The following is a 23,804-nucleotide window of genomic DNA, read 5'->3' as shown; positions in this document are numbered from 1 at the left end:
ACCACTTTCAGGAGAAGCATTGCGGCTACAAGAGCAGCGATTAGAGCAGGCCCTCAGGCTCCACGGTGATCCGCGCGCCCTGAGCTTCACTCTGGCTCAGCACGTCGTCAATCAGCAGAGCAATCAGCAACCCTGAAAATTCAGTTACTACTGAGACGAGTGGACCCCTTGGGCGCCGGAACAGATGGCCCTGCAGCAAAACGAGCGCGTGAATCAACAGCAGTCGCAATCGTCGACGGAGCGCTCGACGCCGTTGCACGATCAACAGCAGCAAGGGCCGTCTTCCATCGGTCATCATCATCATCAGCAGCAGCAGCAGCAGCAGCAGCAGCAATCGCAACAACAGCAGCAGCTCCAACTTGAAGACCGTGGCGTCAAGAGAAAAGCCGACGAGATGATCGGTAACTCTGAGAACGTGTAAGAGTAGATCATGCTCGGTTGCGAATAACGATGACGTCATTGTCATTGTCATTGCCGACGTGATTTGCTCGAGCGCCCAAGTGCGGTCACTAGATTTTCGCTCATTGTCTCAGCAGTAAGAAAACGTTGAACAAACAGAAAGACTTAAAAGGAGAATGTGTAATTCCGGTGTCTTCCTACTCGGATAGAACCGACGTGGCCGGACCAACCGGAAACCGATCGAGAGGACATCCTCTTCTCTCGGCCGACCAACTATCCGGATGGGATCGTGCTAGGAGGAGAGTGAGAATACATACGCGTATAGCAATCCGTTGCACGGCGCGAGGCGGGAGGATCGCGGTGGCGATGGCCGTTTCTCGCGATTCTCGCGTAATTCCCGCGCGATACCCGCGCGTCGTTGTTCCTACACCGGTCCTGGATGAAGAATCTTCCCAACGGATCTTACAACGGCGTACTATTCACGTCGGAGTGTTCCGTCAGGATTCTCAGGACACGTCGCCACCGCCATGCCGCCGCCTCCACTTCCGAAACGTGCCATAATAACTAACGAGAAGCTGCTGAAGTAAAAACAGTAAGTCATCCCGAGCCTTCTGTCCCGGATGCGTCTCGAGGTACTACGATCTTTTTAGTACAAGAGCCGATCGAGCGATACGCGACGGTTGCCGAGGGTCCAACACGGCCGATCCTCGACCGTCCCGTGTGGCCGGGCTCAACAAATCTAAACTACTATATAAATATTATACATAGATACGTCTATCTCTACCAAACCGCGCTTAAAAGCGCTTCCACTCCTTCAAACCCCCTAATATTAAAAGAAAGCTCCCGTGATGCTTCAAGCAAAAATTACACATCACCGCAACACCCGCCTACGAAGGCTCATCGTCATCATGGTGTGTATCGCGCGGTCGCGGCCAACATTCCACCATCAGCGGTGGTGCCGTGTCGCCGTGTTGTACGGTTCTTAATTATATACGTACTGAAATCCCCTTCCCCGTGTGTATGTGTGTGTGTGTGTGTGTGTGTGTGACAGACGGACGCAACGGGATCCGTACGGACGTTCCCTCATCTGCGATCAACGTTCCGCGCCACGACGACAAAGCAACACGTTGCTACGTTCGAGAAACGAGAAACGAACGTCGTCTCGGACGTACACGCGTCGAAACAGATACGTACGCGCGCACACACACACGCCAATATACACACGTAAATACACACAGAGACACACATATGTACAATACAATTCACACACACACACATATATATATATATAGATTAAAACTCATCAGCAGCACACTTTTAAGGTGAAAATATAATGCGCGCAACTTGTGCTCGTCGGTAGCACGAAAACTATTAGCTCATAAGCGAACAAACAAAATATATAGTTATTACAAATAGTTATATTATATATATTATATATACATACAGAGTATGAAGAGGGAAAAAGAGTATGACGGACAAAAAAAAAAATCGGGCGAAATCCTTCACACTTACACGTTTAATTGAAGAAAATACGGTAAGCGTGAAAGAGCGAGCACTTTTCGTGAGCAAAACACGCGACGGAGAAGAGAGAAATAAAAAAACTAAATGCTAAATATTATATATATATATTATATATATAAATATTATAAATAATGAATATATAGGGTCTATGAGACTAGGATAGTTAGGCGAAAGGGATATATATGAGCGAATGTGGAGCGCGCGCCCTCGTAGCTTTTACGTGATCTCGAGCATTGTCGGTGAGAGAATGCGACAGCACAGTGAGAAAGAACGAAGAGCGTGTGCGAACGAGAGAAAAAGAGCGAGCGAAAGAGAGAAAGAGGGAATACGCGAATGATTTTACGAATGAACGACTTTGGGATCAGCGTAAATAGCGCGGGCGCGCCATCCGAGCGGATGGGCAGATCGAATGAACGTGAATGCTTCGTGAGCATCAAGGAAGAGCGAATGCAAGGACGAGAGTGAGATTTTAGAATGGCGTGCTTCAGGTAATCTGAGGTCCTGTGATCGTTATAAGCAAAATATTTTTTTATTTCCGGGTAATATAATCTGAAACGCGTAAAACTTGTTGCGTCGTTTTGAATTTTTACTTGCAATATACCGTTACGTTCTCGCAATACTTAGGATGAAGAAGAATAAGAAGAAGACGAATAGGAAAATAAAGAAGGTGGATGAACAAAAAGAACAAATGAAAAAAAAAAAAATGATACGAAGATGAGGATGACGAGGGAGAGGAAGAATATGAACGTAGGTTTGATCGTGGAGCGAACTTTTAGAGACACTCGAGCCAGCCCCTTACCCTCCTGAAAACGTTCCCCCTATTACGAGACGCCCCATCAATCTAAATCGACCAAATTTTCCTTCACCTTCCCCTATCTCTCCGAACTTTTGACAAAACTTACGGATTGTCCATACTTTCGATGAGAGACCAGACGAGACGCTGACCGAAGAGAAATATGTTTGACGTTTGATTGAAAATCATTTCTCAACATTGGATAACGGAAACGCGGATTTCAAAAGAAAAGAAAATAGAGAGGCGGTTTCGAAGAAGAAGAAAAATGAGGGAAAAAAATTAAGAGAAGACGCAAAATTTTGGAAAGTCGATTTGACGAGCATTCACCTACGATACGATTCGATTTCTTCGTTTCTTCGACTGGCAATCGCGGACTTATAAGTGCGGAATTGAATAGTAGCGTATCGAATTTGTTCACATTTCTGGACATCAACGTCGACCGTTACTGTTGTCGTTGTTGTTGTTTCCTTCCGAAGACTCGACGAGATCTTTCGTTTTTGACCGACTTATTTTTTTTTTAAAATACCTCGGCCTTTGATCCTTGCTTTTTACCAGAAACATCTCCCCTTCCCTTCTCTTTCCATTATTTTGTTTTAAAAAAATCCACACTTTCCGAATTGCATCGTTACTCTACGAATTGAATTGGTAAAATTTTTCTCTCGTTATATTTTTATATAAAAATATCTATAGAAATTCTATAGAAATTTCGAAACATTTTCTAAAAATTCTCTCCATTCTCCTGTTCACGATCCCTCTTGCAAGCCCCCTTTGTTCGCCAATTACGAAAGTAACCTAACGTCGTCATCTTCGTTGAACGTAAAAAACACACGCCGAAAAGCCGCCGGATAGCCAGGCTTTTTGACCATCTGGGACGAGAGAAGGAAAGATTGCTAAAGGATTCATCGTCAAAGCTACAACATTAACGATCGCACTCGTCTCGCGATCGGAACTCGACGGATATGTCCGATATATTTTGGAAAAATTTTTCATTCTCTCGAAAACATCTTTATTATCATAGGCATCGATTGTTCGCGCAAAATCAACTCGAAAAATCTAGAATCTTTGGATTTACCTTTATTTTTGCGAAAGAAGAAAAGAATTTAACAGAAGGCCTCCATCGAGTTCCGGCGATCGCAACCGCGGGTCGATTCATTGATCGTTATTATTAAAGTTTTTGCGTTACAGGGCGTTTTTTCCTCGGATTAAGTAGTATGTAAATACACCTTGATATCACAAGCATAAACTGAGAATTTACTGGTAAACTTAAACGAACGTACATAATGCGAAATAGGGTTAGTTTCTATGTAAATACCTAAAGCTGGACGAGTGCATACACCTCGTTCACGCAACCAACGATAATCGTTTCTTATCAAACCAGAGTTTTTGTTTGTTATCGATGTGTGCCCCTGATGATCGGCGATCGCTTCCGCCTGCCTCTGACGCTCTTACTCGGAAAAGCAGATTTAACATCTCGAGGAAGGATCGCGCGCGAAAGCGTTCACCGTCTATCACCGGAACATCATCGAACGGGAAATTTTTTTTTTTCATCTCGACACCGATACTCCGACACATTGATACACTTACACACAGACACACTCATACCATATACGGCATTGCGATGGATTGTACAGTTACGATAGGAACACACGAAATACCTAAAATGCAATCTTCGTACATTTCGACGCCCGGATAATACTGTAGAGACCGATTTTTCGAAAAATTTTCATTAGTTAATAATCGCGTTTGTTTTTTTTTTTTTTTTTAAATACGACAGTCGTAAACAATGCAAACGTGTTGCAGAAAATCGAGAATAAAAGAGTTCGGAGAAAATCTGAGAGAACAGGAGAGAGTGGTGAGAATGCAAAATTGATAAATTTCGGGAGAAAAAATGGAATAAAAATATAAATCGATATCTGTAAGTTTGAAGATTGAAACGATGGAGTGGATAAAGAGAGCTTAATTAGAAGTACCATAAAATTCTCATTGGAATTTGCGATTCGAAACGAATTTCAATCTGTAATAATTTTCAACAAATGTCATTTTAATCCCACGGTCCCTATAATCGAGCGTCGATAGGTATCGAGAATGATATGCACAGGACGGTAGTAAGAGCGCGAGAGAATGAAATAAGAAAGGATGAAAAGAAAGAGCCAGTCAGCGTTACTACTTATACCATCTCACTATCACCATCACAAAAAATTTTAATAAAACAACAACAACAAAATACAAAACACTACCACCACCACTACCACGTCGAGATCCTTCATGATGATCGCGATCATGAAACGATTGATAGACGGCTGTTTTCGACCGGTGCATCCTGCCGTGCGCCGAGGGTTGCTTTTTTTCAATTAACGAAGTGACACGATCAAGATCGGGGAGAGGGATGGTTTTCAATCTTTCCCCGATTGCAATTAAAATGCACATCTCCGCGCGAGAAGGAAGAATTCCCAAGGCGCCGGCCCGTGCCCCGCGAACATGTATCATAATTTTAAATTTAAAAGAAAGATAATGCAAAAAAAAAACACACACACAAGCGCGTTAAACAATAGATCTAGTAGTGTATGTTCTGTAATCAACTGAGACGTAAGCGAAGATAAAGACAAGATAATAATAATAAAAAAAAGCGGATCACACCGCGGAAAAAAACACAAAAAAATAATTTACAAATATATTGATTTACATATGCCCGTAACTCGTAAGGGGGCCGGTGGCGCAAACGCGTTCGCCCGCGTGAGATTTTCGGGCCCTACGACGGCGATGAAGGAGAGGAGACGGCGGGACACGCGCGCATCGAGAGCGTTCGCCAGTCGCGACGCAAAGAACGAGCTCGCGAGCATGATGCCGGAAGCGGAAGAAGCGCGCGAGGAGCGTGAAAGACACCGTGAGAGGAGATCGCGAGCCATTGGATCGTCCGTCCTCGTCGCGAGAGATGCGGCGCGAGCCGTGCAAAGACAAGGATGACGAGGAGAGTTAGAAGCGGTGGAGCCGCGATGAGATAAAGGAATGGAAAAAGGGACAGAGGCCAGGCTCACGCGCGTCTAACGAAGAGGGAAACCCCCCGACAGACGTCACGGACGATCCGAAGATTATAAAGCGCTCCCGACCGTAGCCCACTCGTGGAAACGCGACCCAAGGTAGTCGGAGAAGGGGCCCACGGATAATGATGATAAGAAATATATATATATATATATAAAGCAAGATATATATATATATAATAATGAAAATCCATAGCGCGACGTCGTCTGCAAAATCAGCCCTAACCATAATCTTAATCTCTTTCATGTAAATTTGCTAAATGTTTAAATAATCTAAAAAGTGCCATAGCCCGGATGCGCTGGTGCATACTCCCAGCGCATACACATTCACAAATACGACTCGATCTTCACGAATCAAACGCAAAATCCGCGGATCCGCGCGTAGCCAAAGTGCGCGCACGGCCGCGGTAAAATTGGTATTCTCGCCAAGGAACATGTAATACAATGCACAACAGCGACAGAAACCAACGCAAACAGGACACCCAACCCACCCCCCCACCACCCTCCCCATAAGACGAACGGCGCGTGACCCGCGTCGCGACGCGAGATCGCGCGTCCCGATTGAAACACAAGTCAAAGCAAAGTGGCCCTGGTTCACGAGCGTGCAACCCCGCGCGTTCAAACATTTCTCAATACACGAGCACGTAACGTGCTCGCACACAGGGATACACAGTACACAAAGTATACAAGTATACGATTCTACACAATTTTGTACACTGTAAAAGCACACTCGTCTACACTATAATTACACACGCTACGGATATGTAAAGCCAATTAATTTTGTAAATTGTCCAAAAAAGGATTTTTTAAAAAGCTACGATTCGGCCTCGTAATAAAATATTTTCGCGCGCGTCACGCGGATAACGTCGATTCGTCTGGAAAAAGCTTTCCCGGATCTTTCTCGATAAAAAGAGAGAGAGAGAGAGAGAAGACGCGCTTTTCAGACGGAGACGCGTCATTTCGGGCGCCGTTGATAAACGTTGATGTATTTTTTCACGGTAATTCGAAAGGTAAAATTTATGGATAACATGACAGCACGCGCGTTTGCGCTCTCGCAATACTACGTAACGTATAGACGGAGCAAAATTCGCGGCCTTTGGCATACGTTTGGATGCAGTACCGATGATGAATGAACGCGGTGCGTGACACGCTCGCGCGAGATGAGCGCGGGTGTCACGCACGACCAAAACGCGTCCCGGATTTGACACGAGAGTACCCGGATGTAACGTGTGGGCGGCCTCTTCGTCGGGCTACGAATCCCGACGACGGACAGGTGGCGGGGTGCCAGAAAATCTCGTCGACGAGAGTCGACGAGAGAAGAGAGACAAAGAGGAAGAGAGATACATATATGTATATATATCTCGAGTAGAGAGAAGCGCGAGGAGCGACAGACGAAGCAACGAACAAAGTTCGTGTTCCCTTTGATCGAGAGATGGAAAGAGAGAGAAAAGGGCACCTTGGATGCCACCGGGAGAGACCCCTGTTCCACGAGACGCAATATCACGAAAGGTGTAATAATCACACGAGGAACACGCACAACCAAGAGGAATGTGGCAGCGGCAATTGCATAAGGGCCGTTGTTCGAGTGCGGCTTTACAAGCAAAAACCGTTGGTTTGTTTTTGATCGGGTTTTAATTTTTTAATGAAATAATCTCACGACGAATATATACGGCATACGATCGCGCGCGCGCGCGCGCGCGCCCGCCCGCCGCAAAGATTTGCAGCGGAGCAGCGGAGTGCTTGCGCGGCAATATTTATGGGGGGCAACATGCGCACGACGTACGACGTATGCGCATATTATTCGTGGCAGTGTGTATCGTAAATGCGCAGCATATGATAAAACCGACAGTCTAGCAGTGCGAGCGCCTCGGCGGCATTCGCGTCTTCACGCGGTGACCCTGACCGAGCCTCCGTGATTAAAAACCGGGATAAGTTGTTTCAATGTCCACTATATAAAATGAAAGAGCCATAGTTGTTAAGGCGATGGGTTCCGGCGTTCGGCGAATCGACTTCGACCTCGCGTTATCGCGTTCGTCCTGGCCCCAGCGAGAAAAACTTCGAGAGAGACACGACGGCGGCGAGTCAACGGGCGAGAACGCGCGAGAGATAGATTTTAAACGACCGCGAGCATTTCGGCATTTTGTCAAAATTACCAGGTTCCTGGCAGATCGAAACAATCGAGGTAGCCGTGGCAATTCAACTTGCGAATTTCGCAAGTCTAAATGCGGTGTTCGGGAAACAAAATTTTACTCATTCGTTTATATTCTCGCTATCGACGTTAAATGCGATCGTCCGATTTCTATTCATATCTCTTAACAAGAAAAAATGAAAATTATCGGATATCGCGTTTGGCGCTAAGCGTGTAGCGGATAGAAAATATGGATCTTTTATCTCGGCTACGGCAAGCGGATGGAAAAGAGAAAGAGCGAGACGGGGGGATAGGATAACACCGGAAAAGGAGTGAATCCAGAGACTCTAAACCTTACGATCGATCGAAGTCGCGAAGAAGTAGCGACTGCCATGATCCTAAGCCATCTTATATCGACAATTGACACGATGGTCGACAACGACGAGCGTGCGGACCCATCGCGCTGTCTCGTCACGGACAGATCATGCGAATCCGGCGTAAAAGATCGATCATACTCGATCGGCACCACGCTCGTATCGCGTGCTCTTCGTGACGAGACGATACTCTTTTCAAAATATTCTTCATACTTCCGTTCAGGAGAATGCGTTTCTTTCAACCTGAACCTGATCAACCACCCCTTCCCCCCCCCCACCCCCGTATGCGTGTCCGAGATGAAAAGCCGAGTCCATTTATCCGGCGTTAAACGAAAAAAAGAAAAATCAATAGATAGAATATGAAAAAATTGCGAAATCGAGAACGATTGATTTCGAATCGGCAAATAAAAGAAAAGAAAAGAAAAAAAAAAAAAACAAGACGGAATACGAAAATGAAAGATGAATCGTTACATTGTCCGCTGAGTGGGTGCCTTCGTCAGGGTTTTCCGTTACAGTAAACAGACAGTTCTCAAGTAATATAACTCACAATTAGTAGTGCTATGGTAGAACAGTAATCGCAAATGTACCGCAACAGTTAAACAGTTAAAAATAAGTAAGTATACGGGAAGCACGTGGTCTTTTTCAGTGTCTGCAGAATTCTCGTCGTACATCACCTACCGCTAGTCGGGTAGTGACACGACCGGAAATATACCGGATTCAGTTCGTGCGCAACTTCCTGTCCCTCCCAACCCCGTTCCTTCGTTTAGGTAAACGTTTCTTCACCCGTCTCCACATTCCTCTCCCCCGATTCTTTGGACCTCGAACGACCGGTGCGAAAAGATTCGATCGAATTATCGAGGGAGGCACGTCCTAAGAATAAAATTGAAGAAAATTACCCAACCTTACCAAAAATCGGTCGTTCACAATCCCTCCTTCCACACGATTCAATCGTCATTTAACGAATAAATATGATAATAAGTGTACTAAGTGTCTGTAGTTTAGCCAACGTGTACGTTGTATACTTTGAGATAGGCGCGAGGAAGCGAGTTGAAGAGGGAGATAGGATGCGGATGATGTAGAACAGGATTGAAGAAGAGAGGAGAGGTGGACGATTGCACGGTGGAGCCATATTTAACTAACTGATAATGATTAATTAATTACAGTAATCATTCAAGATGACTTAATTAACCGTATCGCATACACACATGCATAATTATTAATTACACGTACTCCAGTATTATAAGTAAGGGCCAAGCGGTAGCGCCGCGCGTACCGCGCGCACCGCCTCTATCCAATAAATAAATCGCGGAGGCACTCACTACGGAACACGACGAGCAGGGACTTTGGGACTCGGACGCGGATCGGAGGGTACCTGAACACGCGAGCCGCGTGTCCGAAACTGTCCGCAACGTGTTGTTCGACGCGAGGGAATAAAAAAAAAAACAAAAAAAAAACAAAGAAGCCAAGTTTCTCCCAACAAGTTTATCCGGCTTTTTCCTCCGGCATTGGACGATCGAAGCTACCGTATTCGGATTGCTCTCGGCAGTTCGAGCCGTCTGAAACGTCGGTTTCTTACGCTTGTCGGGCAACGCGTGTTCAGGTGTCCCGTGACCCCGTTACTTTATCGGTCTTTCAAGTGCAACGTTGAGTTATTTCACTTACAGCGTTGTTTTTCTACACAATACAAAATACCCCACCACCCGTCCCCACCGACGAACCAATTCACCTCATCACGCTCCCGCAGGAACAAAGCATCCCTTTCATCTCCACTGTCCCTCACATTCATCCCCCTTCATATACAATGTTGTTTCACGTTCGTTCGCGATGAACTTGGTTGCGAGTTTGACGGCAATTGCGCTCCGTTCCTCATTGGACAAAATTTAAAATTATCGGGCGAACCTTTTTTTTTTTTTATATTTTCTTTTAGTATAAGATAAAAATTTTTCAAGTGTTTATGGAGAAATATCATGGATTTATTTTGATATTTTCGAAAAATATTCTCTGAAATTTCATAAAAATTTCTTACGAAAAATGATCCAGTCGACTTGCATCTCTGCAATCTTTGACGGTGCATTGCGGGAAGGAGCGCGCTTGACCTCGACTCCGAAAATAGCGAACGTTAAGTTTCAGAATTCAGACTTTTACGTACAGTTAGTTACCGAGTAATACAGCGCAAGTTATCGTTAATTTTCGACGCGCAGTCTCGTCGCGACGAGGGTGACTTAAATAACGATTTCACCTGCATAATTTTCGGACCGCGAAAGAGCGCGACGAGGATGCGCGTGCAGGTTTAATGGTATCGATTGAGTTTGGTCAAAGTCCCCTTTTGGGCAAATACACCGACGCACTTCCGGTCCCGCCGGCCAGCATCGTTCGACGAAAATTAAAAAAAAAAAAAAGAAGAAGAAGAAGAAGAAAAGGGAGAATATTATTTCTCGAGCCTCCGAAAAGATCGCGACGGAAAAGGAAGCGATCCTCCGTTCGAAATTCAATTCTAGTCAAAAGAGGGTACAAAGCCGGGACGGGTGTCAACTCGGACAGGCGAAATCGGTACTTATTTAATGCGAGGCGAAAGAAAGGGGGATACAGGAGAAGAGAAAAATGTGGAAGGGGGAGGCTCGAGAGGGAAAGGCTTTCCATGGGATTGCGCGAGCGCGTATTCCATTCGGCGCGCGGAAAAGATGTTAAAAGGAGAAATGGAAAAAGTATTGGCAAGGTAAACAGAAACAAAACGAAAAGAAAAAAAAATAGAAAGGGAAGGAAAAATATGGTGCTGGGAACGCAATCTGTGAAATCGACTGGGTGGCGGGACCGTCGATCACGAGGAAATATCCGCGTTGCTGACAAAACGTAGCCTCTTTTCGTTGTGTCAAACCGCCGGCCAGGATCCGGGCCGATCCTTGTATAAGCAAAAACGAGAAACTTTCAAAAAGCAAAAAAAAAAAAAAAGATGAATGTACGGTGCGAATGGATCTTTCATGAAGCTTCGATTGTTGTTGTTCCGTCGAGTTTTCCTTTTGCATATAAAAATACCTACCCACCCTCACGCTTTTTCGGCGAGGCTGCCGGACAGGATCTCTCATACGTACGAAGAAAATCGATTCACGATTCGGCAAAGATACGGGAAAAGTTTGGAAGGATGTAAAAAAAAAAAAAAAAAAAAAAAAATCGAAAATACGTTGACAGCCTGTCAAGCGTGCCTCAGCCTTTCGATACTGCGGTTAACCTACAATTATTATAATTATAATTAGTTATTAATTATATTATCATTATTATTACAATGAGATTGCCAGAGGGCAATTGGAGGCGTATTTTATAGAGAAACGAAAGGGAGGGGACAAAGAGAGAGAGAGAGAGAGAGAGAGAGAGAGAGAGAGAGAGAGAGAGAGAGAAATCTAAGAAGTAATGCCTCGGTTTATAAAATTTTTGCTTGAGAATCGTCGAAGCCATAATATGTAATTTATAAATCTGTAATAATTCTTAAGTGAAATCGACGAAAAGCGATAGTAAGAGAAGAGAAGCCACGTTTCGAGATTCTCCTTTCTTTCTTTTCTTTTTTTTTTTCACCGCTCCTTTTCTTTTAAAATTATACACGTATACACGAAACACACGTACATATACATTTTACATTGGTTAAATATATGATATATGTTATTTAACACAAATAAATATTTATATATAAAAGTAGTAAAAGGAACACGATACCGCGTTACGGAAATTCGAGTCCTCTCTCTTATTTTATTTTGATATTATTATTAAACAATTAGGTATCGAAATTTTATTGTTGTTAACGATCGCGCGAGAGATTGGTTTCTCATTATGTTTGTTATTTTTGTCATTTTAATTACGCGCGTGGTATCGCACGACTGAGAAAAAGACGGAGACGACGGACGAACGATTTATCGTTAATTGAGCTTTATACGGTGTTTTCCTTTACGTTTTAGGTATGTCAAAAGTTCGACTCACGCTTCCTTGATCTTTCTTTTTATTTTCATATAGCACGCACATGTGTAGATCGCGTGCGCCCGCGTAAAAGTTATTCGAATCTTACGTTCCTTTCCCTCTTTTTTTTTTTCTTTTTTTTACGTATACCATTGCACTTTCCTCGTTTAGAAGACGAAGAGTATGGGGATTAATTCTTTCGATCTCATTTTTATATTTGCATGTTCAACATTATCGCGGAAAGATGAAACTCGTTTGATTAGGCAAACCGCGAGGATCGATCTTTATTTCTTCCACGTCCCCATTATACTTACTCTTCAATCGTCTCATCGTAATGTTTTCGTTTGCCGAGTCGCGCGAGATTACTATTAAAGAGAGAGAGACCGCGCTTTTAATCTTCCATTTGATAATTTTTGATTTTCCTATGAAAGAAAGAGAGGGAGTTCCTGTTTAATGAAAAGATAAAATAATAATCGGTAAAAGAAGACGTCGAGAGAGAGGAAAAAAAAAGACGAGAGCGTGGCGGAAAACAGGCGGCGTTCGATGAGCGAGGTCTTTCCGCGAGTTACGTTTGCTAGTCAGAATCGGTTAAAAAAAGAAAGAAAAAAAAAGGAAAAAAAAAGAAATGATAAAGCGCAAGCTAGGACGACTTTTACGATTAATTTTACTGCCCATTATTGATTAATTAAATCTATTAATCTATTTAAGCGTAGCCGTTACGTTAATTAACGCGGCTCCGCACTCTCGAGCTGCATTCATCCTGAATAAAAGTAAAGTAAATCGACACGTATACTCATAGACGCGCGCACAATACGCAAAACACAAGAGAGAAATGGTATACATACAAATTACGGTTCTTTAGTTACTATTCACGTAGATTGAGTCTCGCGCCTATATATGAAAATTAATTGCAGTCCGCCGAAAGATGTAGGTCGTATATATTAAATTTTTATCAATAACTTTTCATTTTCATATTTTTGTTACGAGCTTCCTTTTCTTTCTCTCATGCCTTAGATGCATATACTTACGAAGGCTTAGCGCTGCCGCAACTACTATTACATGTAGCGTAGTGCCAACACTACCATCGCTCCTATTATTACATCCATCATACCGCTATTGCTGTCGCTAGAAAATGTTAGTACGCGTCGCTATTATTACTATTATTATTATTATATTATGTTATATATTATATATGTTATTATTAACTTTATTATATTATTAATTATTATTAATATTATTATAATTATTATATTACTATTATTTGAGCATTGTATTGTATTATAAAATCCGTGTTTTGTAAACTGTTCTGTCCTCGTTCGCGTGTGGTACGTTAGGTAAATCGATGTGATACATGTCTAGTTCTCTTTGTGTTAATTTGACCGTGAGATTGAGTTTCCTTCCTCATTTTTTTTTGTTTTTTTTTTTTTATTCATCTCTCGTATGTGGTTGCTCACGTTCCTCAAATTCGCGATCGACGACGGCTTCTTTTTACATGAGAGAGGCAGGATAATGTATCGAATCTTTAAAATACGCTGACGATTGTCACATGGAAGTTTAGGACATGTGCATTTATTAAACTTTATCGTTACCTATACTATTACCTTGTCAAAGTAAACCGGGTGTACGAATTGCGTGTGATTCGCACAAGCATGGACTATACTCCTAGAAAAATCTTCCTTAATCGCACGACGTATATCGAAATTTCGGATAACGATGAATAAATTCGATACTTGGAAATATTGTATTTCAAGATGCGTAAAATAGATATATACGTCCGAAACGAAATTAACATTGTAGGGAGGATCTCTCGATACGGAACGCTCGTACACCCGGCCCGATATTCGTTATTAGTTAACGCTATCAGTTATTATCAGTTAACGCTATTAGTACTATTACCACTATTATTAGTTATCGACTCTTAATGCGTTTCCCTATTGTCGATTAGCGAACGAGATAACTAATTTTAATTGCCCCTCGTCTCGAGCGTGTGCTTCAGTAGTTAATGCTGTCGCACTAATCTCCATTCTTATCAATTATGAAAATTATAACGAAATTAGGATCTCTCGAAAGTGTTTTGCGAATGTTGTACAAAGAAGAAAAAAAAAAATTGCGTCCATAATTTTTTATCATGTTAAAATAATAGATCGTTAGAATATTAAAATCGTGCACGTCAATCGTAGAATTATTACATTCGGATCGTTGAAAAATCCTTCGTTGGCAAGGGCGGCAGCACGAACCACATAGTCGACCGATCGAGACGGGGAGAGGATTTGTGCGATTTGAGATGTTTCGATGAAAGTTTCCAAAAAAATTGCGATAACGAGCTGAAGGAACGAAATTTTTCGCGACGAGAACGTCGAAGCGAGAGGGAGGATTTTTCCTCTCGCTAATCGCCGTTCCGGTCGCGATTAGAGAAGCTACGGGATCCTCAAAGGGCACGTCGCGAGCTACGTACATACAATTTTGTATTTCGGAAATAATCGACGCGCGAAAAAGAAGTACGAAAACAAAAGTGCTGTCTCGAGTACTTTATAGTAAGAAGGAGAGAGAGAGAGAGAGAGAGAGATAGTAAAGTGGAAGCATGTCATGTACAATTAAATTCACAACAGTCTCTTTCGGTTACGAGCGAGTTCCGCATTGCGTAGGATGATCTAATTGATGATTACGATGTGAAGATAATATTTACAAGATGAGGACGAGAATGATCGATGATTTGCGACTAACGATGGAAGAGCGAGATCCAAATTGAGAAATCGCGAGAGCCTTTTTGCACGAAAACGCATTACAAACGGATGCGTATCTCTAGGAACGTTCTTCTTTTTGTTGTTGTTAATGATGATGATGATGATGATGATGATGATGATGATACATCAATGAAAGAAAGGGTGCTTCTGTGCGACGGAAGGAGCTCCGTGGCACGCGTGGAAGGAAAATTCGAAACCTAGTCTTTTCCCTACCGCGTACGCGACGATCCGATTCCGTCTCGCGTACGTGGGCAGTGTTCGATGAGAATTCAAAACTAGCGTATCGATAACTACTGGAATCAATTTCTCTGGACGATCAAGTTCGACCGTCAATTATCTATCTTCCCAGGTATAGCAACTGCGGGCGAATAAGATCGCGAGCAAAAGAAATCTCGTACATCGACTCGAGGATTAATCATTCTTAAAATATGAGATATAAATTCTCTAATTCGAATCATTATCCGATACAATTCGCCCTCCGTTATTACACCTTCTTTCTAACCGAGAGAGATGCTCAATTTTTATCGATCGATCATATATTGTCATATTCCGTATTTAAGAGATGCTCGAAAGATGTGCTTAATTCATATAACCCAAAATTTGTTACGCGAAAAAGTACACGATGTTTCATCGAGATCCCTTCCAAAATGTTTCCAAAGTAGCATTTTCGACGAAAGTAGCCATTTTGATCATGAATATATTTTCAAAGTATTTTTTTTTTCTTTTTTTTTTCAAACTTTGACCTTTACGATAGAATCGAGATCAATGCGAGAAGGGCCTCGATAAAATGTCGCGGTTCTCACGAACAAACATATCAAAATACAAGGGGGCTCCACGTTGGAGCATTATTGCGACATTACTTTCGATATGTAATTAGATTGTAAGTGAATAAATCCAACGCGTCTACAGGCGAAGCGCGACGCGCGCTCGCGCGTAGACGCCATTGAACACTGCACGATCGATGATCGCGAGAGAAAGAGGAAATCGACGCGAGATCGAGGACGGGAAAAGATCCGATCCTTGAAACATCTTTTTTAGGCTTACGATCGAGGATTAAGAGTTCGTTAGATGTTAATGTCTGCGGAGCGGGCCGGCTTGGCGTGTCTTCGTCGAAGTGATGTTGGCGGAAAAATTTTTTTCCCAAAATTCCAAACGCTCTTAGAAAAGTTTAATGTATCAAGTGAAATTTATAACTGCGACATATAAAGTTTTCTACGTCAAAATTTAAGAAACTAATTCTTCTCACATACGGCAGGAAAATCGAAAAACTTGGTCGAATAAAGAGACTCGTACTCGAGGAGGATCGCTTCGACAGGCCGATTCGCGAGGCCGATTCGCGGGCGTGTAGAATCGAAGATAAGCGAAAGGGAACGAAGTTTATAAGCGAGAATAAATTCTTCGTGCCTCACGACTTCCGGCTGGACGACCTTTCACGCGAACTACGATATTCGTAATTTACGCCTCGGATCGCGCGTTGTGACGTTGGAACCGGAGGAATTCGAGTCGCAATTAAATTGTAAATACGCGAAAATTATCTGAAATTCTCCCTGATCGTGTGAAATTCGTTCCTTCGTAAACGCAAACGGAAGCTCGTCGATTCCGGAAGCACGCGATTGGCCAGCCTAAATTTAAGGTCTTTTTTAGAAATTAGCGGCGGAAAGGCAGATATACTATATCGCGAGGGCGACTATCGCTGCAATTTTATGGATGAGAGAGCAAGGGTGTGCCTGCTAGCGTAACAAATTCTGAGGCAAGATGAATAATTGTGAAAGAATGCAATTTCATGAGTGTATCCATTAGTAAAAATGCGAAATTGAGAGAATGAGAAGATAAGAGAGAAAGAGAATGAAAGAGAGATGTCAAGTGCGAGAAAATGAGATATAAACGCGTATGAGATAGGAGAATAAACAAAATTTTACTACCAAGTGGACTAGAATCGCAACCGATGGGCATTATTAAGCGAAAATAAAATTTTCGGAGCGTTTTTTCGACGAAGAAAAGCGTCCAAAATTGTACCTATTTTCATTTTATAAATTATATATATATATATATATGTATATGTATATGTATATGTATAGATATACGACGACCTAAACGATTATTATTGCAAGATGTAATTGCAAGAGAGAGAGAGAGAGAGAGAGAGAGAGAAAGAGAGGGAGAGAATGTGAAAGAGAGAGCACGCGAGAGAGCAAGAGGATAGGAAGACGATGAAAAATAAGAAATTATTGTATCTATATTCGGAAAAATGATCGATGATGTATTCGAATCGTGATTATTATTATTATATATTATGATTATTGTGTATAGTTAAGGCGAAAATGGAATTTTAGACGAAATTATCGAACTCGAGGTATACATATATAGGGAGTGTAAGCAAGAGAGAAAAAAAAAGAGAGAGAAAGCATAACATAGTATGAAAGAAAGAGAGAAAGATAATGAGAGAGAGAGAGAGAGAGAGAGAGAGAGAGAGAGAGAATTTCTCGACGGTGATTGCACATTGCATGTCGACAGGCAACAAAACAGAATTCCCCTCCCCTCCAATAAAGTCAATAGAAAAACCAAGTCATGGCCGAATGAAATACAAAAGCAGAAAGTTTCGAGATTGTAATATTTCGGGAAATTTTAAAATTTAAGCAGAACGAGCGACCTTTTTCCATTTTTCGAAACCGCGGTTCTTCCGAAAAAAAAAAAAAAAAGAGAGAGAGAGAGAGAGAGAAAGTGATTCTCGTTTCCTTTGTACCAGGACCAAAAAAGAGAATAGCCGAATCTATATATCTATATATAAAAATATACATATATGTATGTATGTATGTATATATGCTCGCGTATGTACGTACATACATGAACCAGCAAACGCGTACGAGACGTGACGAGCGTGTCCTCCGGCGCGACGATCCTGCCGGAACGATACGCGATCGAGCGACTTTTGGACAACCAGAACGAGTGCCTCGGGCCCGATCCCAGAAGAGGACGGGTCCGGATTTGGGAAAATTTTTTTACCGGCAGGATCGACGCGCTCGGCGGGACTCGAGCGGTGAGGAGGAGAGGCGATGGGAGGCAAAAGTGTAGCTCGGGCAACAATAGTTACAGATCGAAACAAGCAAAACGATAGATTGAAAGCAAACAAAACCAAAAAAAAAAAAAAGAGAGAAAGAAAGAAAGAAACGATGTCGGAACAGCGGAAACAAAAATCGCGTAAGAACACGAGGCAAGATATATATATAGTTACATAATTTCTCAAGCCGCGCGACGCAGATCGCAATTAATTTCAGTTCTCCCCTCGCGCGATCGTAGATCGATCGTTGTTAGATTTTTCGACGCTCATGGTATCGGTGGCCCTCAATCGGGAACGAGTTTTCTCAGCACAAGTATCGATCGGTTAAACATCGCAGGACGATACGAAAGGAGAAAGGAGTTGCTTGTCATCGACCGACCGATCCGCGATCGTCGTACGCGCCTTCTTGTTTCACCGCGACTTATCTGTTTTTCTCACCAATATACCGCATTCTTTTTTACCTCCCCTTTCCCCCCCCCCCCGGCAATCCTCTGCCTGATTACAGCATCCTCCCTCTCAATGTACGGTATAAAAAAATCCGACGGTTATATCCCGTTCCCATCCTGATCACATCGCCATTGAATATCCCCTTCTTACATAATCAACCCGCTCTTTCCCCTCCCTCCTCCTCCCCCCCCCCAGATCCACCCACTACCAAACCGATTTACCAGTGTGAGTGAATGTGTTAACACGTGCAAGGATTTAAAAAGAAAAAGAAAAAAAAAAGAATTCTAGAGCGAATTTCAAGGAGGAAAGATGGAAAAAAATGAGGAAAGCGTCGAGCAAAATACGATCGTGAGGATTGATTAAAAGAGAATACGTATACACACATATACACACACACGGATTGTGTATAGAAACATTTTGCATCAATTGTGTAAGGTAGGACTGGTAGGAGATAGAAGGAGATAGTGTGCGTGTATGTGTATATGTGCGTGCGTGCGTGTGTGCGAGCGAGAGAAGAGGGGAGATTAAAAGCGAAAAAAAAAGAGAGAGAGAGAGAGAGAGAGAGAGAGAGATTAAACGAAAGAGGAAGCGAAGTCGAGTGAGAATGCGCGTGTGGAAGATGCGAGATCGAGATGTGGAAGAGATCCTAAAGAGAGCGAGCGAGAAGATAAAAAACGGCGGAAGCTAAAAAAACAAAATGTACGAACGAACATTGATACTGTCTTCGTTTTTTTTTTTTTATGGTCGTTTCTCCGTTCGACACGCTACTATATGAATATTGACATTTGTCATTGGATTATTACCGACGATGATGAAGTATCATATTATTATTATCATTATTACGAAATTATTATTATTACGATCGTAAATGATTATTATTATTATTACCATTTATTATTGTCATTATTATCACAATTTATTATTGCGATGATGATCATGATTATTATTATTATTATTATTATTAATATTATTATTATTACGTGGTACAATAAAAATTTAATAAGCATCTCAGGTCTCGTGACTCTACCAACCAATTTCTCATAATCGTGGCACGTGGGATTATCAATGACAGCTCTCTTATCACGTGATTTTAGTATCATGACCTCCTTTATACGTATAAAGATAGTGATAACTAACTTGTCGATAACAGAAAATTGCAACGGCTCATAATATCAAGCGCCTATAATATAATTTCCAGGGATCACATGATTCGATTCTGTAAAAATAAAATACTAAATTTCATTAGTTTATTTCTCTTAACGCACACAACGCACTTAATTAATTAAATTTTTACAGAATATCTTATAATATATTTTGTGTGTGTGTGTGTGTGTGTGTGTGTGTGTGTGTCTAGATTTCATCATCTACACGTTTGTTAAGTCTAACTACTTTCAAGTTTCAAATGATATATCCGAGTCTCTGAAAACAAATATCACGCGGGAGGTCATATCAACGATGAAAAGCGGCTTGCCTTTGAGAGAGAGCTACGCTGAGTTTAGTACATAATAGAAGATTAAAGGAAGAGCATTATGCTTCGTTTAAGCACCCGCGGCAGATTCGTTGTCTATGACAATTTCGAGAAATGTTTCAAAATTTTGGGAAACGGTCGTGATACCTGCAGCGCGGCTACAGTGTCAAAGGTCAGGCAGGGATGGGGTGATGATTCGATGTTGCATTCGAATTGTTTGATCGATGCCACGGTACATCGCACGGTCGCGATTCAGAAGCAAAATCGTCGGTTGTCGTCAACGTCGACTATTAACGAAGCCCAGAAAACCTGTCTCTACAATCTTCACGTGGAAAAACAAGGCGAGTTGATATTTGAATTTCTACTACTAGATTAAAAAAATTATCTGTTATATATATATATTTTTTTTTTAATATAACAAATTATCGCGAGTACAATAATGTTGCTCAATGCTATTAACGTAAATATGGATAATACGAATCATTTTTTCGAGATACGTTTTTTGATTTTTATAACTTTAACATAGCCATATTTTAATACGGAAAATATATTAAAAAATTAGATGAGCTATTTATTTAATTGCATGTATGATTTTATAAATATTAGGTAAGATTGTCAATTTTGCCGGATGGCTAATGCCGGTACAATATCAAGATACGATCATCGTGTCTCACCTACATACCAGATCGTCGGCATCGCTTTTCGATGTCGGTCATATGCTACAAACACGCGTCTCCGGTAAAGACGCCGGAGAGTATCTGGAATCGTTAACCACGTGTGATTTGAAGAATTTAAGCAAAGGCGCTGCAACTTTGACAGTGTTTACGAACGACAAAGGGGGAATTCTCGACGATCTTATCATCACCAAAGATGACGAAGATAAATATTTTCTCGTGTCTAATGCGGGAAGGCGGAATGAAGACACTCGGCTTCTTCTGGAGCGTCAGGTGAAAAATTGCGGACATGCCTAATATTTTAAAACGTCAAAATGTAAGGAATATTAATATAAAATATATTATATATATATATATGAATTTTTCTGCTTTTAGAAAGATTTTAAAGAGGTTGGTAAAAAGGTATTCGTCGACTTTCTAAACCCTTTGGAACAAGGTCTGATAGCTCTTCAAGGCCCTAGAGCAGCAACGGTTCTTCAATCGCTAATCAATTCTGATCTTCAGACCTTAAAGTTTATGTATAGCGTGAAAACCGAGGTATTAGGCAATCGTGTCAGAATCACACGATGCGGATACACCGGGGAAGATGGTTTCGAGATCTCGGTATCTGCGAAGGATGCGATTAATCTAGTAGAAAAGATCTTGGAAAATCCTCACGTAAAGATGGCTGGTTTAGGAGCCAGAGATAGTTTAAGGTAAGTAATAAATATTATACATTAAAACACTCATTAACGGTTTGCAAAAACGCATCCGGGATAACACGTAGAAAATTGAGAAAAAAAATTTGTAGATAAATAAGTGAATAATATAAAATAGAATAGAATTTTTATTGATACAATATTTACGGCCATTCTTTATAGATTGGAAGCTGGACTCTGCCTATACGGTAATGACATCGATGAGGATACCACACCGATCGAAGCTGCTCTTACCTGGCTAATAGGTCAGTATTTCCCCAAAAGTAGCAAATGAATCTTTAAACGCGATAAATATTCCTTTGTAAAACTGTTTTTTAAACGAGGCAAGTATTTTTATCGCTCGCATTTTTCCGCTTATTTAACTTTGTCACGCGTAATTTATGAAATAATTATAAAATAAAATATTTGTAAAATATCAATCTATCTCTCTTTCTCTTTCGCAGCGAAACGACGAAGGGCAGAAGCCAACTTCCCAGGCGCGAGAAAAATCCTTTCGCAAATTAAGACAGGCATTACGAAGAAACGTGTCGGACTCTTACTATGTCGAGGACCACCTGCCAGACAAGGCGCGTCGATATTGACGCCGGAAGGTGAGCGTGTGGGCAGCGTTACTTCCGGTGGACCGAGTCCGACCTTGGGCCGGCCGATCGCCATGGGATACTTACCACCCGATTGGGCACACATCGGTGGCGGAGCGTTGATCGAGATTCGGGGAAAGACTTACAAGGCCATCGTGTCGAAGATGCCATTTGTGAAATCGAATTATTACACAGCGAAATAATGCTGTTAATTTAGCGATACTGTAAAGCGATTAATTGTCAACGACAAATTGCTCATACAATACGTAACAGATTTCCACGGATAAATTGCGCGATTGTACATAAATGATATTTTATATCTCGAGAGATAGATCTTTCTGAAATTCGTGCTACAACTTTAAATTATGTAGTTGGTCTCTAAATTAAACTAAAATGTCTTCGAATAATCAGATCTTTAAATTGATTGTTGAATATATCGTTAAGAAAATTGACCTCTATTTATTATATAAAATTATGTACATTAACATAATATATCTCTAATGTAATTTTATTATTTATTTTTCTATATTTTTCTATATGATACAAATTATAAATAAATCTCTAATAATTATTATATTATATAAATTATAATAATTAAACGTGTAATAATAAAAAAATATTACGTCATGTTAATTATTAATAATCTAATAGAGAGTACAATTGATGTGTAAATTAATTATTAAAAAGATCTGATAGAAAATATTTCTCATATACGAATTATTATATAATATATTATTTTTCGCAATAAACATTTTTAATATGATATATATATATTATTATAAATTTTATCACGTTTCATATAATTTAAACACATAATTTAAACGTATCAATTAGTAAGGTAAAATGGAAGATGCTTTTATCGGAGAACCAATTTTCTTAATTAATTAACTATTCCGTCTTATTTATAGACCAACATCATTTTATGCGCGTAATAATGAAATCCGGAATAATGTGATCGGTAACAATGAAATCATATGATAATTGACCGACTGTATGAGATCAAAATTAATCTCATATCATTTTAACGCATGTTCTCTGACATATCCATTGTCGATAAGAATCAGTGCGTAACATTTCTTCTATGGTAAATTATCACTGAAAGAGACGACATATATAACCGCGAGTAAATGCTATATATATTAAAAACTTACAGCTTTAGTAAGTACAATTTATTAATTACAATTTATAAAAAATATTTCCGCAAACAATTCGATGAATAATCTTTCGTAGGCTTTAAAAGTCGAATGCTATCGTATAAGTAATAATAATCGTATATAAGAAAGGGAAAAAAAAATATCCTATATATATATATATATTTTCCAACTTTTGCATGTATGGTGCACATTTAAATATACATATACAAATAATTCGTAAAAAGAAACATAAACATTTTTCTGAATAACGTCCCGTCTTAATGTCCTTAATTTATTAATGTGCATAAAATATTCGCACCGAGCAAAATGGCGATTTTTTTATGTCTATTCGTGGTACCTGTTCACGCCATGTATCTATCTATCGCTACACACACACACACACATATAGGAGAAAAGATATCATCGACACAGTCAATTACACGGAATGACGACATGGTATACGTACACCATACATGTATATATATGTATATATATACATACCTAGATTGATGATCATCGCATAATTCTGAAATGATGTATTTTAAGGAGAGAAGACCGTGGAACTTGCGAAGCACACACACACACACACACGCACGCACACATCGAGGCACCGATGGCCAAGTTGCGACGTAGATAACTTACGTCTAACCGCGATTGAACGTAAAACTTTATTGCACTACGAGTTACGACGAACATCAATATTTCGCGATGCACTCGCGACAAGCTTTTCGCGCGCGATATTCACTTTAAGCGGCAACAATCGCGAACGTTACACGGAGCTATCCGAATACGCGACCCGTCGTCCATCA

At 41.0% G+C, this 23,804-nt stretch overlaps 2 protein-coding genes and 1 long non-coding RNA gene across 14 annotated transcripts in view; 2 read left to right on the top strand and 1 right to left on the bottom strand.

Moving 5' to 3' along the window:
• The window catches only part of Dati (zinc finger protein datilografo), an 87,902-nt gene extending 68,938 nt beyond the window's left edge, over positions 1–18,964 (top strand). For all 11 annotated transcript variants that reach the window (XM_070310751.1, XM_070310756.1, XM_070310753.1 and 8 more), the window contains one exon: positions 12–18,964. In XM_070310751.1, coding sequence (XP_070166852.1) covers positions 12–136 — 125 coding nt within the window. In that variant the 3' untranslated portion in view covers positions 137–18,964. The remainder of the gene's footprint in view (positions 1–11) is intronic.
• LOC138941270 (uncharacterized) overlaps positions 1–23,802 on the bottom strand; it is a 244,728-nt gene extending 220,926 nt beyond the window's left edge. For both annotated transcript variants that reach the window (XR_011448152.1, XR_011448151.1), the window contains exon 1: positions 23,497–23,802. This is a non-coding gene — a long non-coding RNA (uncharacterized lncRNA). The remainder of the gene's footprint in view (positions 1–23,496) is intronic.
• Positions 19,666–22,309, top strand: LOC138941263 (aminomethyltransferase, mitochondrial). The gene is made up of 5 exons (XM_070310769.1): positions 19,666–20,253; positions 20,519–20,859; positions 20,962–21,281; positions 21,447–21,529; positions 21,728–22,309. Exons 1-5 carry the CDS (start codon positions 19,974–19,976, stop codon positions 22,063–22,065), a joined length of 1,362 nt encoding a protein of 453 aa, XP_070166870.1. The 5' UTR covers positions 19,666–19,973; the 3' UTR covers positions 22,066–22,309.
• Positions 23,803–23,804: the final 2 nt, after the last annotated feature.

This window comes from Polyergus mexicanus, unplaced genomic scaffold (genome assembly GCF_030449975.1).
Source record: "Polyergus mexicanus isolate NDT 795.1 unplaced genomic scaffold, iyPolMexi1.0 SCAF_18, whole genome shotgun sequence".
Classification (NCBI taxonomy): domain Eukaryota; kingdom Metazoa; phylum Arthropoda; class Insecta; order Hymenoptera; family Formicidae; genus Polyergus; species Polyergus mexicanus.
This window is presented reverse-complemented; position numbering and strand designations above follow the sequence as displayed.

Excerpts from the sequence above, each read along its gene's own strand:
- LOC138941263 (XM_070310769.1), top strand. The coding sequence starts at position 19,974 with ATGCTTCGTTTAAGCACCCGCGGCAGATTCGTTGTCTATGACAATTTC. Across the intron at positions 20,254-20,518 it reads TCTTCACGTGGAAAAACAAG|GTAAGATTGTCAATTTTGCC; the intron begins GCGAGTTGATAT and ends TATAAATATTAG. Across the intron at positions 20,860-20,961 it reads GGCTTCTTCTGGAGCGTCAG|AAAGATTTTAAAGAGGTTGG; the intron begins GTGAAAAATTGC and ends TTCTGCTTTTAG.